Source organism: Torulaspora globosa, chromosome 2 (assembly GCF_014133895.1).
Source record: "Torulaspora globosa chromosome 2, complete sequence".
Classification (NCBI taxonomy): Eukaryota; Fungi; Ascomycota; class Saccharomycetes; order Saccharomycetales; family Saccharomycetaceae; genus Torulaspora; species Torulaspora globosa.
The window spans coordinates 1096611-1114011 of record NC_050728.1 but is presented as its reverse complement, the minus strand read 5'-3'; the positions used below and the strand labels follow the sequence as shown (position 1 = coordinate 1114011).

Genomic DNA, 17401 nt, shown 5'->3' with positions numbered 1-17401 from the left:
AAGGCGGCAAAGAGGAAAAACAGGGGGCACAAGGCCCTTTGGCAGAAAAAGTATAAAAGCAAGCCGCTTTTCAGGTGTCTCGAAAAGATTCCTATTGGCATTGAGCAGTTTTCGCAAGGCTAGAAGAATAATAATCGGTTTAAGATGCACAGAACATATTCCTTGAGAAGCTCTAGAGCTCCAACTGCCTCTCAATTGGCTTCACCACCTCCACCACCATCGACTACGAAGTCGAAGTTTTTCGGTAAGGCTTCAATTGCTACTTCGTTCAGAAAGAATGCTGCTGGTAACTTTGGTCCGGAATTGGCCAGGAAATTGTCTCAATTGGTTACTACTGAGAAGGGAGTGTTGAGATCGATGGAAGTAGTGGCCAACGAGCGTCGTGCAGCCGCCAGACAGTTGTCCTTGTGGGGAGCTGACAACGATGACGACGTATCCGATGTCACCGATAAACTAGGTGTCTTGATCTATGAATTGGGTGAGCTGCAAGATCAGTTTATCGACAAGTACGATCAGTACCGTGTCACTTTGAAGTCTATTAGAAACATCGAGGCTTCCGTGCAGCCTTCCAGAGATCGTAAGGAGAAGATCACCGAAGAGATTGCGCATTTGAAGTATAAGGATCCTCAGTCCACAAAAATTCCGGTCCTGGAGCAGGAATTGGTCCGTGCCGAGGCTGAATCTTTGGTTGCTGAAGCTCAGCTTTCAAACATCACTAGAGAGAAGATGAAGGCAGCATTCAACTATCAATTTGATTCAATCAGAGAATTGGCGGAGAAGTTCGCTTTGATTGCAGGTTATGGTAAGGCCTTGTTAGAACTGTTGGACGATTCTCCAGTGACTCCCGGTGAGACAAGACCAGCTTACGATGGTTACGATGCTTCCAGGCAGATTATCATGGACGCTGAAGCAGCATTGGAGTCATGGACCCTGGATATCGCGGCTGTGAAACCAACTCTATCTTTCCACCAGACTGCTGAAGACGTCTATGAAGAAGAGGAAGTGGAAGAGGAAGCAGAAGAGCAAGAAGAGATTGGTGGCGGTGATCAATTGGCCAGTGACCACGAAGATGTTGCTGGACCAGATGGCGAACACTCAGCGGCTGTTTAAAACTTTTCTTCCCCAGCTTTCTTGAAAAGCACCCGAACACTTTCTTTTGTCGTTTTTACCCAAACATTAATTTTGTATTATTTACTTCATCTTTAATATCCTTCCTTTCCCATTAGCTATCTACATGTGTCTATCTTACCTATATCTAATGAGCTCGTCAGCTAGAATATTCCTTTCCTTTAGCTGTTGCTTCAAAGTCCCGTACCAGTCCTTAGCAAGCGGAATCCGTTTGCACATGGCGCTCTGCACAGCTATATTTCGTATCCTTCGGCGGTATCTAGATTTCTTTTGCATCGCGGTTGTGTTTACCGTATGTGGCTTTTTGCTTGCCCGAACCATCGGTGGGACACAACCAATATCTCGCAGAGCCCTCTTGAATGATGGCCCGTTCTCTTTCCATGTCTTGACAGTAAAGCCACTGGATGTAGAGCTCCATTTTAGATTGTCCAATTGACTAGTCAGTTTTTCGAGATCTTCATCTGAGAACGCATTCAGCTTAGGAACGTTAAATTTAGATATTCCGGTGGCTTTAATGAGCCAATAATTGTTTCGATTTCCCAAACCAAAGGACCCTCTGACATTTTTCAAGTACTTTAAAACCAGAGAGAAATTCTTTGTATATCCGTTTGTTACCAAAGCCTTGAAAAGCATCTCAAAAGTATGGTCATCTGGCTTGATATTGAAATCCCGTGTACATGTATTGAAAGTAATAATCGCCATATCAAACCTTCCTTTCTTAGCAAAGTAACGCAAGAAAGAATTCAAAATATCAGAGTCAATTCTGAAGTCCATCTCTCGCTTCATCATAGTGTGCTCCAGGAAGAGCCATGCAACGTTAGCCCTATCTTCTTCCAAAAGCCTATCAAGACAGAGCTTAAAAAGCTTAAAGCTCAGCGGTACCTTGTTATTCGACAAAAAGCGAAGGCATTCTTCCGAGCTGTATGTCCCATTTCGTAAGACAGTGTACACAAATGCAGCCGTTATAGGAACACCACGTAGTTGCATTTGCTCAATGAAAATCGCTCTTGAAACATCCTCCTTCAAAAAATTATAGCATGTCGTCCATGTTACCGCATCTGCTTGTACTTTGTTCTTCCGCATGCTTTTAAGATAGTAAATCACTTCGTTGTCCACTGGCTTCACTTTTCGAATATGCGAATTCTTCAAAACGCTAAGCAGCATCAAATTGTAGGTTATAGTGTTCCGCTGAGCGCCCTCTATCTTCATCTGCGCAAAGATCTCCCGACAAGAGGCAAAGTCAAACTTTTCACAAAAGTAATATATCATATCATTATAAGTCCTAGTTGTTCTCAAGTGTAGTGTTTTCAAATTACCTGGATGCATTAAATTTCGTAAAATCATTGGTACAATACCATTAGTTGAGGATGAATTTCGATAAAGGAACTTGGTGTGTGAGAGAAATCCAATGTAGTCTTCAAATAAATTGGGATTAGCACTGAATTTAGGTATTTTCGGTACCTCCTCCATGGTCCATGTGGGGAAATGACGAACTACATGGTCTGAGGTCGCTTCAATCGTTTTTGAACTACATGCGACTAGTGCAGCCAAGAGCTCTCCAACAAATCGCCTTGAATCGCTGAACAGAATCTCTCTATAATTTGCAGACTGCTTCCGGCGCCTAGCAATGTGGCTCATTCGCGTAGCTTTTTGAGTGTCATAGTCATTTTTGATCTCATGTCGTGAAAAGTCGTGAACTCGCAATGGCGACAGGTAGTCTTTGACAACTTTTTTCTGGAAGTTTGATCCTTGCCCGACCAAATGCCTATTTGCTTTCAAAGTAACAACTTTTCGCATCCTCTCAGGAGTTTTCTGGGTTTGCTTGACCTTATTGATTTTGATCTTGTTGGGAACTGGCCTGGCTTTTTCAAACATGCTAAGCAAGTACTTCTCATGCTTCACAGACGGAGATGCAACACCATTTTTTGACAATATCTGACCTAACGTGATCAGCACATTCATATGCTATTCCCAACGTTCAATTGGGTAAAACTCCTCCTTTTTCAACTTGTATATTCTTGACTTCGACCTAACTAAGCAAGTTTCCAACGTTCACGATTTTTCAGCTAAAGCGCGATGCCTTAGCGAAGGCTCAAAAAAGTTGGAAGACACGACAGGCGATTACTTGACTACGAATTGTATATGAAGCTTATCAATCTAAAAGCGACTCTTGAGTTGGCTCATCAATGTAGCTCTTTCCACCAGCCAGGGAAAGAAGAACTGGTAGAAATATCAGAGCATGAACCGACGCAATAGCGATAAGCGAGAACCACATCCGAAAGTAGAAAATTTCAAATATCTTCGATTGAGCGAATGCTACAACGCAAACGCCGATCAACTTGGTCATCGTTATTCCCCTGAAAACTGAACCACCAACTGTAGACATAGCGTATTTAACGCGCGAGTCACGATCATTCCTGATACCTTCGGGTAGTACGGAGAAAGCTCTAGCGATGTGGACGCAAAACTCAACGGCCAGACCGACGCAAATGACGAGGTTCACGAGACTGACGGCGTTCAGTGATATTCCAAACCAAACCATGAAGGCCCCAATATCGACTAAGATCATCATAACGGTTAAAGTCAACAAGGCTGCGGTTTGTGCAGAACCGAGGAATAAGGTATTCGCAGCAAAAATCAGTACGAGAGCAGCTCCAATAAGACCAACTGCCAGTGTGATGATATTCTGATACTGGACAAAATAGATGTAGAATGGAGAGTATGCAAAAACGTCAAGACCTTCCAGTGACTCGCTGATTCTAATGGAATCCTTGTAAGCCTTGATGTAATCATCCTGAGATCTTAGTGGTTTATGAGCTGTTCTAAAGACGGAAGCTTTCACTTTTGACTGATCCACGGATATGGAAGAGGAATATGGCGCACGACCACCCAAAGGACAAGGGTCGCTTGGAGTTTCTAGCCATATCGAGAGGTATTCCATGAAGTCGTCGCCCTCAGGAAAGCCTGACATATCGTACTTCCAGTCTCCTTCCTGATAACAGGTCTCACAACGCTTGTTCGGGAAAGAAGGTGGGCAAACGTCAGTTGAACCCTTCTTCAAACGGCAACATTGATCAAGATCAGGATTCAAGAAAAGCATAAAATCATCTAGCCAGTTGGCTACTGGATCGACAATCGTAGATCTTTCACGCTCTTTTTCCAGCACATTTGCGAGAGAATCGTTATTGCAGGTGGTAAACTTTCCACAAACCTTCTGCTGATTGCGCCTCTTTCTGAAATCTAGGTCCTTCACCACAAAATAAACTGGGGGGCCAACATTCAGGTTTTCATACACATCCCGGAAGTAGTCCACAAGATAGGAGGTTTTTGGTACAGCTAATGTTTGGTCCAAACCCAGCTTGATCTCGGGTAAAAATACCAGAGAGAGCATTGCCCATGAACTGAAGAAAGCTAATATTTTCCTTTTCTTCGCAATTAAGCAAAAATATCTTTCACCGAAAAGATGACCATCATCAGAATCATCTTTTATGATGGTCGCATTTCTCTTCTCGTACAATGCCAAGAAGGCAACATAGGCTGTCATCTGTAGCAGAACGTTGAAAAGGACGGCTAGCGCAGAATATAGAGCAAAGTTCCGGACAGCTGGCATGGAAACAAAGGCGGCAATGAGGAAACAGCCAGCTTGACAAATGAAGGAAAGAAGTATAGATGGGCATATGCGTTTCACGGCCAAAATTATCCGTGTGTCAGTGTCTAAATTCAAATTGGTATCTGATAATCTGTCGTATTCATGTGTGATTAGAAAAATATTGTCGATACCGACTGCCAAAATCAAAAACGGAATCACCTCTGCAATGATCAGGGTCGATTTGATGCCCAAGACACTCATGAGCCCTGCGGCGCATAATACTGAAGAGGCGACAATGAGTATACCGACAAATCCTAATAGCCATCTGTCACCTCCTCCCCTTTTCTTTAATGCCCATGAAGCGTAGAGAAACATGACGAGGTAAGATGTAAAAATTATGAGTACATCATCATTGTTGCTTAGTTCCTTTTCCAGTGACATTTCTGTGTTGAAGCTAATTCTCAACCCTTCGGGAATTTGGAGCTGCAATAAATAGGCCTCCAGCGCTGATTCCCACAATATTGCTGACTCCGAGTGATTGTTGACCAGTAATGTTGTGACGAAGGCCTTTGCTTCGAAAATGTCATCATCGCTGAAAAGAAGGTTCTTCCTCAAGGGTTGCTGAAATGTTGGCAAACAGTTAACTGGCGAATCTGTGCACATCTGTAGTTGTTCACGCCACGAGAGCTTGTCAGGCAGACCATTGGGAAAATATTGAACGAACGATTCGAGGACACACGAGGAGCCCGGCGTAGGTCTAAGACAGAAATCCTGAAACGTTAGGTTCTCTGTAGATGTGATAATCTCAGAAATCTCCTGCTCGACAGCAGACCACCATTCCATCGTCTCATAGGACAAAACAGGACCAGTTTCATTAACAACAAAGATCTGTTCGACCCTATAAAAAGGTCCGAAATTCTCATCAAAGAAAACCTTCTCACGATACTTCTCGGAATGCTTGCTGACCCACAAATTTATCGGATCCCTCTCCAGCTCACCAAAGAAATATAGCAAGAGACCGAAAACTGCTACCGTAGCAATAGTAAGAGTTGTAGTGAAATAAGGGTTTCTCACCGAGTAACCAGAGACACTTCCTAGTACGTTAGCTACTTTATTGTTAAAGCTGTAAGAGTTTGTGTCGTACGTCTCAAACAAGCGATCATCAGAACCCATTTGTGAAATGGAGCCTGTTGGACTCTCGTCGCTAGTAATTAGTGAAGTTTTCTGCTTGTTTCTGAACATACAGATATGCCAGATAACCAGTGCAACCAGTAAGAGTGCATAAATCATCAAAATTCCAAACGAGAAGCAAGGCAGTGAGCCGACCCGGCAAGTATCCCGCGCCAGAGGTGCTAAATCAGGACATGAAGCTCCACAGTCTGCACACGCACATTTGTATTCGGAGTCGTTGCAGGCGTATACTGAATCATTGAAGAGAGAAAAATCTCCTCCAGCACCATCTAACTCATAAAGATAGTTAATTTGGAAAGGAGACCCGCCTAGTAAGGGCTTTTCGTCTCCCAAAAATTTCAAGAACTGCGAGTAATTCTTGGCACCACCTCCAATCAGGTCCATAGCGTACCCATTGGTAGCAGAAAACTTAACATCTTTACAGGAATCATAGAAAACTGACGCCCAAGATGAGTTTAGGTAGACATCTACCTCTGCTACAATCTCCTTCTTAGCCAAAGATTCCTGGATTCTTGTTACGTTGACGAAATCGGCCTGCTTAGGGGAACATGTAAAATGGCAAAACAGGCTGTTAAAGTTCTTCATGCACGCTGGGCATGAGGCAATGATCCCCTGAGCTTTCTTCAGGTTCTTCTTCAGATTCTCGACCTGATCCATAGTGCAACATAGCTCCGTCTCATCTCTCCATTCTTCTCCACAAATCTCAGCAACCAGGTCGATCAGTTCATCATTAGCAGGATCTGGCTTAAACTGTGGATCAAAGACGGGGCAAGGCAGCTCTGAACCAAAGACGGACTTTTTCCCACAATGGTCATACATCGCACATCTTGCAGCCATTGCTGTTACTGCGTTGCATAGACCAGCTATGCATGCTAGCAGTATCATCGGCAACATCTTAGCAACTTCAATCTAGCTCAATTGCTAGTGTTAGGGCAGTCAATTCGGGGCCTTCCTTGTACGTTACCTTTATATAATCGGTTGGCGATTATTGCTAAAACGCGACCTATTGTTGTTACCGCACGACAACTACAAAGCAATCAGCGGTAGTCGATAGGTTGCTTCACGGATTACTAGATGAAACTTTTGAAGGATCTGGTGATCACACGGAAGGAGCTCCAGGACTCTGAGAGAAACATAGTTTGGGCGAGAGATGGTACGTTGTATATAACTGCGTATCCGGATATTTGCATTGGACAGCCAATATATCGAAAGGAGGTATCTAACAATAGCAAGCAGCTGTTTCATATCAAGGATTATCCGTTAGAACTCGAGAACAAATTTGAATTCGAGGGGGCTGGTCGAAATGCGCTGCTAAACTCTCAACCAGTATCGTATACTAAACTTTGCAAACCCTGCCCGACTGCCTCGTTCTTAGCTGTGCTGACCAGCAATCTCAATGTCCACATTTTCAAGGATCAGAGGCTGATATGCAATTTAGACGAGCCGGATAAAGAGCTGGAGCGAAGGGCATACCATTGTGTTGAATGGAGCCCGGATGGGTCCTCCTTAGCAGTGGGGAATGAAAGAGGTGAAGTTGTAATATATTCATTGGAGGATCACGCTGACGGGTCTCCGCACTTTACTGCGAATAAATTGATTGAACTAGGCCACGACGTGGCTACAAATTGGATAGTCGGAATTGATTGGAAAGACGACAAGATCATTATTATGCTTGATAATAACTCAATTTACATGGTTGACTTTAGTAAAGGCGGGAAACTGACGCGACTGAGGGCTCCTTCGAGATTGAGGCTGATAGATAGCTGTCTTTTGGATAAATTCCTTGTCTATACAGACTCGTGCCATCTTTACAGAGTCGACTTAGAAGCAGAAGAAACCTCGAGCTTAGCTCTGACAGCAAGCGATGGATTCAAAATAGTTCCCGTGAAAGGAACAGAGACTGTTATTGTGATTTCAAACAAAACCAGTTGCAAAGTACAACTGAAAGGCGAATTGACTTTAGCACCAGATGAGATTGTGGCACCACATTTGGAGCGGAAATTCAAAAAATGGAGTATAATAAACAACGAATTTAGCAACTATGAGGCAAGCGTGCTGATCCACGGTCTCGCGCTTTCGTCGGATGGCTATTCTCTTGCTATATGCTACAGCATGGAACGAGCGACCATGAAATACAAGATCGCATCAGAGCATATGTTCTACATAACATTTGTTCCCTTGTGCCACTCCTGGACCATTTCGAAGTATGCCACGGGATTGGCCTGGTATCAATGTTACCAGATCTACCAATGTACGTTGCCTTCTTCTGCCAGTAAAGAGGACATCCCAACACCGACCTGCGATGTGAATATGTCCCTGAGGGCTTATATTAGATCTCTTCTGAACAATGAAAAGATGAACAGCTGGCGATTTTTCAACTTTATTGACGAGCACCCATCGATCGTGCCTTTCAGGAGAGCTATTTTCGATTATGCTGTCGCTAAAAGTTCGGAAATTACGAATCCAATTGACAAAGCGTCAATTCAATCTTTAGCATCGATTCTAAGACGTGATAGTCCAGTAACCTCCGATATTGTTGAGCTGAGGGGCGAATTCATCACCGAATCGTTCGACTTTCGAACAAGCGATACTCCAGATTATATTTGTTCTGAACAACAACACACCTGGAGAAGGTGCTTCGTCAGCTTACTGCCAATCTTAACCACCCAGGTTAAAGTGTGTCCTATTAGCAACCAACGCATCATTGATATCAAAAAGGACAACCTAAATGATTACGGCTGGTTCACTAGAACGTTACTTGAGGAACTGAATGAGGAGAGTGTATACACCGGAACTGCCATGGCTGCTGCTTAATATGATGCACTTTATAAATATCTGGACATCGACGCGTGCAAAGGTACTATTTTATCGATGATTATGTAACGAAAAGAAACTGCTTGTATCTTTCATGATTTCGGTGACAGTTGATTGAGATTGAAGACGCCTGCTCACCCATTGGGACAACTTTTTACTGATCTCTGGATTAGCGTAACGTTTGTCAAGAAGGAATATGAGAGAGTAATCGTTTGCGTGCCTTATTGCTCGACCAATAGATTGATTAACAGCCTTCATGCAAATCGTTTCGTAAAAGTCCCTGGTGGCCTGTTTGGCATCTTTTGTGGTACCACCGCTCGATATAATCTTATTTTCCAGATGTCTAGTCTTTATCAGTAACTCACCGCTGAAAACATTTGGAAATGGCAAACCGGTCATAACTACCGCTCGGCATAGATCGTCTTGAAAGTTGATACCCTCCGAGAGTTTGCCTCCAACTACGGCAAGCAATAAAGCTCCTTTGCCTTTTGAAACAGCCTCAGTATAGGCAGGTAAAGGATCTTCATTAACTTTGCTTTCGTAAAAGATCTTTCTCACATTATCCAGCTTTGTGAATAGTCCTTCGCGTTTCCAAATGTTATAGACATATTCAAGATACTGGTAGCTAGGGAAAAACCCCACAATGCCACCAGAGGTGGGAACGTTCTTGGCAAGGGCTAGGTAAAATTGAAATAGCCCACCCTTGATGAGGGAAAGAGACTGCCTCTTTTCAAAAGTGAATTCAAACTGACTCTCTTGAGGAATGTAGGCCCTAAGATTCTCATCTGGAATAACATGATTACAGGAAAATAGTGAGATTTCCTCCTTGGGGATTTCCATGAAGAGGTTATTCAGCAAATCTGACACTGGCTGCATGGTACCACCTGCCAGGATCACACACCGCGCATCATTAACTATGCTCTGGAAAGACTCTGCTGGCTCTAAAAGCATGTACTTGATAACCTGACCTTTCTCGAAGAAAAACCGACCTTCTTTGGCTGGATTGGTCAGACACTGCAGAAAATTAGCAACCTTGAAGAGCAGAGGATTTGATGATGCCTTAACCGGAGCCTTTGACGAAGAATCCGAATTACATGACTCCTCCGATAAAGATTTAGTGTATGTGTCGATTTTGTATGCAACCTTCGATTTAGTAATGTAACGATTTATTTTATGGATGTTTAACGTGTCGATGTTAGTCGATGCAAAAAAATCGACGAATGATATCTCCTGACCAGGCTTCTTGTAGTTATTTCTAATAAAGGCTATCCAAGTTCTCATGAGCTCCATTAATTTCATCAGGTTCACTCTATTTCCAGGATTCAATCTTGATCTGAACCTCTCAAGATATCTTTTCACGCCTTCGTTACACAACGTCAGATCAGCAAGGGATATTTCAGCTGAATGAATCGCATTTATAGTTTCAACTAAATTATGCGCTTCATCTATGATAACTATCGAGTCCTTCAGATCAATTCCAAGTTGCATTCTAGTCGATTCTGAGAGCAAATATTGGTACGGCAATGTGACCACTTCTGCACCAGTCAGGGAATCGCGGGTTGCATAGTAGGGACAGACGTGTAGCGCTTTACCAAGGGCACATAAATCTTCGATGTCCTGTATCTGTGCAAAAGTGTTATCTCTGAAAGAGCGCGAGAGATGCTCCTTATAGAAAGCAGACGAGGGCTGATAAAACTGGCAGCCTTTCGGGCTCTTAAGAAGTTCAGCGCACGCGTCATTGATGGCTTCAACACTTCCCCACTTCTTGACGTCTTCATTAATGCAAAGCTGTTTTCTCGAAGCCAGCGGCACATATTTGAGCCTTTCCACCGGCACCTGTTGTTCGACAAACGATGACTCGAACTTAGGCAAGCGCAATTGAGATGCAAACTGATTCAGTTGAGAATGAGTCCTCGAGGCGTAGAAAATCTTGACGGGATTAAAGTTATCATTCTTCAGGCTCGATTTTTCGTCCGATCGCGACGATTCCAGTTTAGCCAGCATCTCTTTAACCTCTCGCTCCAACTTCTGCTTGTCACCCGCATGGATCACCCCGCCGTCATTGTTAGCGTTCTCCGAGTCCGATTCGTAAGGCTGAGCCAAGAAATCACTCTCTGCGACAGAGACCTCCACGCGAGACGGAGTCTTCCTTCTCTTATACGTGTTCCCGGCTGTTTCCCGCACTTCCGGCACCAGCATCCTCAGATCTCTACTCAGCCTCTCCAGATGCTGCTCATATTCTCTCATCGCTTGCAATCTGGAACCCAGCACAGATCGCTTGTACGTCTCGTTGACCCAGTCAGGCTCGTCATCGTCCTCCTCTTCCGCGTCCTCGCCAAACGCCCCAGCCAAAAGATCCGGCTTGTTTCTCCGCAGCCAGCTGACAACAGAGCAGATCAGCGACAAAGTCTTACCAGTACCAGTGGGACTCTCCACCACGGCGACTTTTCTACCACTAGAAAGCGCATCGTAGATGCACCGCATCAACTGCAGCTGTATCTCATACGGCTCGTAAGGATGACCAAACTTCTCGCAACCTTCCTGAGCACCCATTGAGCTGCTCCAACGTCTGCCAGTGTCCCAGCCTTCACCATAACCTCGTCGACTCAATAGCCTTAAGATCTGCCAACCAACAGTCGTAAGTCACGTGACACTCTGCCTAATGCCCTTGCTCTTCCACGATCAACCACAGGGCCCCGTTGAGCTCCCAACCTGTTCCCTGTGGCCCTGGCTCCTATGAGCGGGTTTGAAACGTCTTACAACCTTTCCAAAAGCACTCACTGTGCTTAACCGAAACGCGTACGTCTAGTGCACCTCCCCCGGTCTATACGAAAACCACAGGTAACTAACGCGGGTCTGTCAAACGCCGATCTCCGGCCAAGTTCGACCTGCCGGCTGCTGATGCGTAATCGGCGTCTGCGAGTTGGGTTGCATTTCGAGAATGCCACCTTTTAAACCTCTGGTAAAAAATTGATTACTCGTTTAGGAGTTTTACGGAAGACAACGCAGCATAGACGCGTAAGGTTGCTCCTTACACGTTACTGGACCATTACTTATAATTGCACGGTATTGAGTAGCGGGAAGGCACTGGTTTTGGTAAGAGTTGAATACACGAGATGCTTTTGGACAGGTTCCATAGGAAGTTTTACCACTCGAAGCACAGGACGAGCCCTGAGGTTGGTAGTAGCGAGGATGTTACAATGGTGGATGATAGTATGGAGGCAGATTCATTCCAGCTGTCGCAGCCGGTCCCTGTGACGGCTGGAAATCGACATGGAGAGTCGTTAGGGCTGTATGGACAGGGGCAGGAGTTTGAAGAGAGCGAAGAGATGATGTATGTGGACCCCGGGGTGCATACGCCGGTCTCTACGACGCCATTGAACCGCCAGGAAGACGTCGAGGGGTTGGGCGGGTCGTTTCCGCCATATCTGCAGATGCAAGGCCGTCAGAGGAGCGTGAGCTCGCTGGCGAGCTCGGTGTCGGACTTCCACGGAGGACTTAGACACCAAGCGTTTGCGACGGCAGCGGCGGGGGGTGCCGGCAGCTTCACTCCCCAGTTTCTCAGCTTGCTTCTGCAGGTGTACCAGGATTTGAGTTCAGATCCGACGGTGACTCCCTTCGACAAGACAAACCCGCCGTCGGCGATACTGAATAAGGCGGCGAAGATCGCCATCGAGCAGTGTAGGACGCAGGGGGTAGAGATCGGATACGAGAGAAACAGCTGGCTGCTGACGTTGGTGAGACATCGGTTGTTGGAAGAGGTAAGAATGGAAGGGTTCTACTCGCGCAACAACTCCAACCTGTCGTTGGCGCCGCCGCCTCCGCAGTTTGTCGAGTTGATGTATAACAGTTCTTTCCAGAACTCGAAACCTTCGACGCCGGATTGCGCGGGAAAACCAACGGCGCAGGACTACTTTGGCAACGTCTTGAGCGCGAACGCCGGCAGGACTGGACTGATGAGAAGCAGGAGTAACTCTTCGCAGATACTGCTGGCGAGAACGCGATCTAACAGCAACGGACTATTCGCGCTGACGCCGGCGTCCTCCGAATGCTGCCTGGCGCCGGGCTTCAACGGCGCGGCTCCATCTGTAAATACCAACCACGGCGCTTTCCTATCGAGACAGCGAAGCAACACAGCTCTCTCCAACAGCCCCGCGACGACCGCCATGGCAGCAACGTGTAACCATCCCTCTCTGGAAAACTCGATCGTCTCCGAAACTTTAAGGAAAAAGAGAGAGTCGCTGAGGCTCAAGAGGTAGCTGTAGCCCCGAGAACATCGTCTCCCTCATGAATTTGTTATTTACATGCAACTTTACACTCCTACCTTATATACGGGTATAATGTGGTCTCAACTCATCACTCTAGCACTTCTCTTCTTGGTGCCACCACTTTCCTTGACGACGCATAGCTCTTGCCCCAAGATTCATCCAGTATGCCACTTTTCTGCAGCAATTTCGTCACAGTCTCACTTGGTTGCGCCCCAACACCTATCCAATACTTCGCCCTATCGAAGTCAAGTTGCACATCCTTTATAGCCACCATCCCCTGCTTCTTCTGTTTGACAGTACGTGGTCTTGGTATCGGATTGTAGGTCCCTAGTACCTCGATCGGTTTCGCGTCCCTTGCCTTGTGCGCGTTCGTAACCACAATATTGTAAACCGGAGAGTTGGTTCTGCCAAATCTGGCCAATCTTATCCTAACCAGTCCCAAACCCATAGCTGGCGTGGATTACCGCTTCAGTCGATGGCCTCTCTCGACTCAGAGCTTGTGAGTTGTTCAGGTCAACTTTGACTATATGAAGTTAACTGGTCGTACGTTATGATAAGAATTTCACAACTGAAAATTTTCGATGGAAGCTCATCTCACCGCATCTCATCGCATCTCATCTCAGCTATTAGACACTCATTTCAGCCCGATAGGCGTCGGTCCCGATCAATCTAGAAGCCAATTACCATGGAAGCCGATCAAGCTGCTCGCTGGCTGGAACTGGAGGAAAAACTGGCCAAGATAAGGCAGCAGATCAGTTCAAAACTGGAAAACCAGAAACATGTGGCTATCATTTTATCTGCAGTGGAAGAGAACATCGAAAGTTCACAGGATCAAAACATTTCTAGCAACATAGTCAAGTATCTGATTGCATTGATGTCACTTTTGGACCAGGTGATCGTGCGCGAGACCGGTGAAATCGGTAACCTACAGTTGGCTACTTCGTCGTGTTACCTTCTCGATTTGATTTTCCATTACGCTCCCAAAACGCTGTTGAGATCTAAATTTGCAGAGATTCTGACCAAGATAGCACCTTTCATAACGGACGAAAACGCAGAGGCACCTTTGATAAGATCCGCCATCGGCTGTTTGGAAGCGCTGCTGATAGCCCAGGACGCGCAAGCGTGGAACAACACACAGGATTTGAGTATCACGCCGAATAGAGGTTTGCAAGGGTTGTTGCAGTTATCCCTGGATCCCAGACCGAAAGTGAGGAAGAGGGCGGTCGAAGGTGTTAGCGCTATTTTGAGTAATCCACCAGCAGCCCCCACAGCTGGGCATGTTGCCGCCGTGCCAGTTACTATCTTCGCCGTAAATAGTCTACAAAAAGCGTTGGACACAGCGGCGAATACTTCCAGTAAGAAGCTTAAAGCGCAGGGGGCCGCCAGTGAAACGAATAATGATATTATCAGAGCTCTAAGGCTTATCAATGCCGTTGTGTCAACTGGCCAATGGCCTAGCCAGCAGATTGAGGTTCTGTGTGATTTGCTGCTCGCGGTGACGAAAAGTTCCGACCAGTATCTAGTTAAGGCGGCTTTCGAATGCTTTGAAAACCTTTTCAAGATCATCTCGGAACTAAGTTCTGACTCGACTCTCGCTGAAAGCAAATCTTTGAAACTGCTGGATGTCATCTTTTCTTTGACCCCATCAAGTAGTGATGCCAACCTCGTGGGATCGTGGATAGCAGTTCTGGTAAAAGGTTTATCGGCTTACGCGATGCACCAGCCTCTGAAATGTTTGTCCAAGATTCCTGACGTCTTCAAGCTGATGTCACAATATCTCGCCAGCGAGACACCAGAGGTGTATCATAGCGCATCCCAATGTCTCGTGGCTACGGTCGCGGATGCCGTGAAGGACGAACTACTGCTGTATCCACCAGCAATGGATGAAAATACTTTTGAGGCGGTCGATCAAGTCCTGTCGGACCTCTCCGAAATCTTCGTCGAATTATTATCCGTTAGGTACATTCATTGTGCCAAAGAAGTGCTGAATGTCTTGAGAACCGCCATTACAAAATTTAGATACAGGTCATATCCTGAACTCATTGCACCACTGGAAATTGTGGGAGGTTGGAGAACTAGCGAGGAAGAATTTTTAGAATTGCGTTCTGAAGCTGAGGCAGTGATCGCTGCCGCCATTACTTCCATTGGGCCAAAGAAAGTTTTATCCAGCTTGCCTCTGAACTTAGTAGAGCCATCCGACAGCAAACCAGGGAGGGCATGGCTCTTGCCCTTAATCAGAGATAATACTAGAAATACCGAGCTTGCCGTTTTTATTGAGGAACTGGTACCGTTGATTGAGATCTATCAAGCCAAGTGTGAACAATTACCAAAGGAGTCCGTGCAACTGAAAATCTTTCAGACTGTTCTCGACCAAATATGGTCGACCCTACCTCACTTTTGCGAGTTGCCTGTTGACTTAGAGAAAGCTTTCACCGATAAATTCGCCGCTGATCTCTCCTCGCTGCTGTATCAGAAAGTCGAATTGAGAACCACGATCTGTCACTCTTTCAAAAACTTAGTGGAAACTAACCTAGCATATATCAATGGTGTCTACGCTGACGACATACTATTGCAGCAGCATTTCCCCGTGGGTAAAGCCACGGAAGGCTTGGAGTTTTTGAAAGGCAAGACTGCCAACCTATTGGCAGTTCTCTTCAATGTTTATACTCAAACGGCTGCTAATGCAAGAGGTTACATACTTGAAACGATCGAATCGTATCTCAAGATTGCTTCAGCAGAAGACCTTAGGAAGATGTTCGACAATGTTTGTGCTTTACTAAAAAAGGCCATGGACGAGGAGACCGGAAGACCATCGAAAGGACAGCCCCAACTTAGCGCAACTCTCTTGGACATAGTGGTTTGCATGTCCAAGTATTTACCCGTTTCCGCGTATCCTGCTCTATTCTCACTGTTTGGAGCCACCGTAAGCTCAAAAGATGCCTTGACTCAAAAGAGGGCTTACAGGATTATCACGAGGTTAGCAGAACCGCAAGCTGGTGCAGAGGCCTTAGCTGGCTACATCAGTGACGTGGAGAAAGTCATGTTGGTAAATTCTGGGACTGTGCAAACATCGTCCAAGTCCGCCAGGCTGGCCGCTATTAGAACAGTTGTCGATATTTTGCCTTCAAATCATTTGGACTTCATTGTGCAAGTCATCGCTGAAGTCATTTTAGCTACAAAGGATGTCAACGAAAAATCAAGGGAATTAAGCTTCGAAACGTTGATAGCCATGGGGAAGAAGATGAATGATCCAAATGGAGTGATCTCATTATCCAAGGTTCCCGGATATAATCCAGAGACTCCCGATCAGCCATCAAGCATTTCAGAGTTCTTTAAGATCATTGCTGCCGGTTTGATTGGTGAATCGCAACATATGGTTAGTAGCACAATCACGGCATTTGCTTGCCTCATCTTTGAATACAAGGATCAGGTAGACCATTCAGTCCTCTTGGACATCTACGACACTATTGAACTCTATTTGACGTCTAATTCGAGAGAAATTGCCAAGAGTGCCATTGGTTTCGCCAAGGTATGCGTTCTTGGTCTTCCAGATGAGCTGATGAGAGAAAAGGTTCCAGCTTTGATAGTCAAGCTGTTGCGTTGGTCACACGAACATACAGGTCACTTCAAAGCCAAAGTGAAGCACATAATCGAAAGACTGATTAGAAAGTACGGGTACGAATTTATCGAAGCCAACTTCCCTGCTGATGACCTGAGGTTATTGGCTAACATCAGGAAAACAAAGAATAGAAGTAAAAGAAAGGAAGAAGAAAGCGAAGGCGCCGCCGTATCTACTACTTCTAATAAGGGCTCTCGTTTTATGAACGCCTTTGATGAAGCAATTTACGAAATGTCAGAGGAAGAGGAAGAGGGAGAAGATGAAGAAGATGAAACTCGTAACGGACGAAGATCTCAGGCCAAGCAGTTTATCGTGGAATCGAATGACAATCCGCTAGATCTGTTGGATTCACAAACTTTAGCTCATATATCTTCGACGCGCCCTAAGAAGTTCACAAATGATCAGAAGAAGAAACTGCTGCAAGACGACATGTTCAATTTCGATTCGGAGGGCAGGTTAATTATGAAAAACGATCGTAAGGTGTCTGGCGACGATGAAGACCCCTTGAAATCAGTTACCAGCGGTATCAATGCCTACCTGGACGCTGTGAAGCAAGGACCTATCAGAGGTCAAAAGAATAGATTGAAATTTAAAAAAGGAGCAAGAGCAGGAGCAGCGTTGAATGACGATGAGGATGATGGAGTTAAAGACATTCCTAAAAGGGCTGCCACCAATAAGAATAAAATTAATAAGAGCGGCAAAAAAGGACCGAAGTACAAATCGAAAAGGAAACTATAGAGTCTTACGTAAATCCGAATGAATATTACATGTATATTATTGACTGTCATTAAT

At 45.3% G+C, this 17401-nt stretch overlaps 8 protein-coding genes across 8 annotated transcripts; 4 read left to right on the top strand and 4 right to left on the bottom strand.

The window, feature by feature from the left end:
- Positions 1-144: 144 nt before the first annotated feature.
- On the top strand, positions 145-1110 carry LSP1 (lipid-binding protein LSP1; the record flags this gene model as incomplete). The annotated part of the gene is made up of 1 exon (XM_037282515.1): positions 145-1110. One exon carries the CDS (start codon positions 145-147, stop codon positions 1108-1110), a length of 966 nt encoding a protein of 321 aa, XP_037138410.1.
- A 135-nt stretch (positions 1111-1245) lies between these two features.
- Positions 1246-3090, bottom strand: AEP3 (Aep3p; the record flags this gene model as incomplete). Its single annotated transcript, XM_037282514.1, has 1 exon — positions 1246-3090. The coding sequence occupies one exon, from the start codon at positions 3088-3090 to the stop codon at positions 1246-1248; it is 1845 nt and encodes a 614-aa protein (XP_037138409.1).
- A 190-nt stretch (positions 3091-3280) lies between these two features.
- On the bottom strand, positions 3281-6802 carry NCR1 (sphingolipid transporter; the record flags this gene model as incomplete). Its single annotated transcript, XM_037282513.1, has 1 exon — positions 3281-6802. One exon carries the CDS (start codon positions 6800-6802, stop codon positions 3281-3283), a length of 3522 nt encoding a protein of 1173 aa, XP_037138408.1.
- A 180-nt stretch (positions 6803-6982) lies between these two features.
- On the top strand, positions 6983-8722 carry TFC8 (transcription factor TFIIIC subunit TFC8; the record flags this gene model as incomplete). Its single annotated transcript, XM_037282512.1, has 1 exon — positions 6983-8722. One exon carries the CDS (start codon positions 6983-6985, stop codon positions 8720-8722), a length of 1740 nt encoding a protein of 579 aa, XP_037138407.1.
- A 51-nt stretch (positions 8723-8773) lies between these two features.
- CHL1 (DNA helicase) lies at positions 8774-11275 on the bottom strand (the record flags this gene model as incomplete). The annotated part of the gene is made up of 1 exon (XM_037282511.1): positions 8774-11275. The coding sequence occupies one exon, from the start codon at positions 11273-11275 to the stop codon at positions 8774-8776; it is 2502 nt and encodes an 833-aa protein (XP_037138406.1).
- A 563-nt stretch (positions 11276-11838) lies between these two features.
- On the top strand, positions 11839-12981 carry CIP1 (Cip1p; the record flags this gene model as incomplete). Its single annotated transcript, XM_037282510.1, has 1 exon — positions 11839-12981. One exon carries the CDS (start codon positions 11839-11841, stop codon positions 12979-12981), a length of 1143 nt encoding a protein of 380 aa, XP_037138405.1.
- Positions 12982-13078: 97 nt separating this feature from the next.
- Positions 13079-13438, bottom strand: MRPS16 (mitochondrial 37S ribosomal protein bS16m; the record flags this gene model as incomplete). The annotated part of the gene is made up of 1 exon (XM_037282509.1): positions 13079-13438. One exon carries the CDS (start codon positions 13436-13438, stop codon positions 13079-13081), a length of 360 nt encoding a protein of 119 aa, XP_037138404.1.
- A 237-nt stretch (positions 13439-13675) lies between these two features.
- RRP12 (mRNA-binding protein RRP12) lies at positions 13676-17347 on the top strand (the record flags this gene model as incomplete). Its single annotated transcript, XM_037282508.1, has 1 exon — positions 13676-17347. One exon carries the CDS (start codon positions 13676-13678, stop codon positions 17345-17347), a length of 3672 nt encoding a protein of 1223 aa, XP_037138403.1.
- Between the last annotated feature and the right edge of the window lie 54 nt (positions 17348-17401).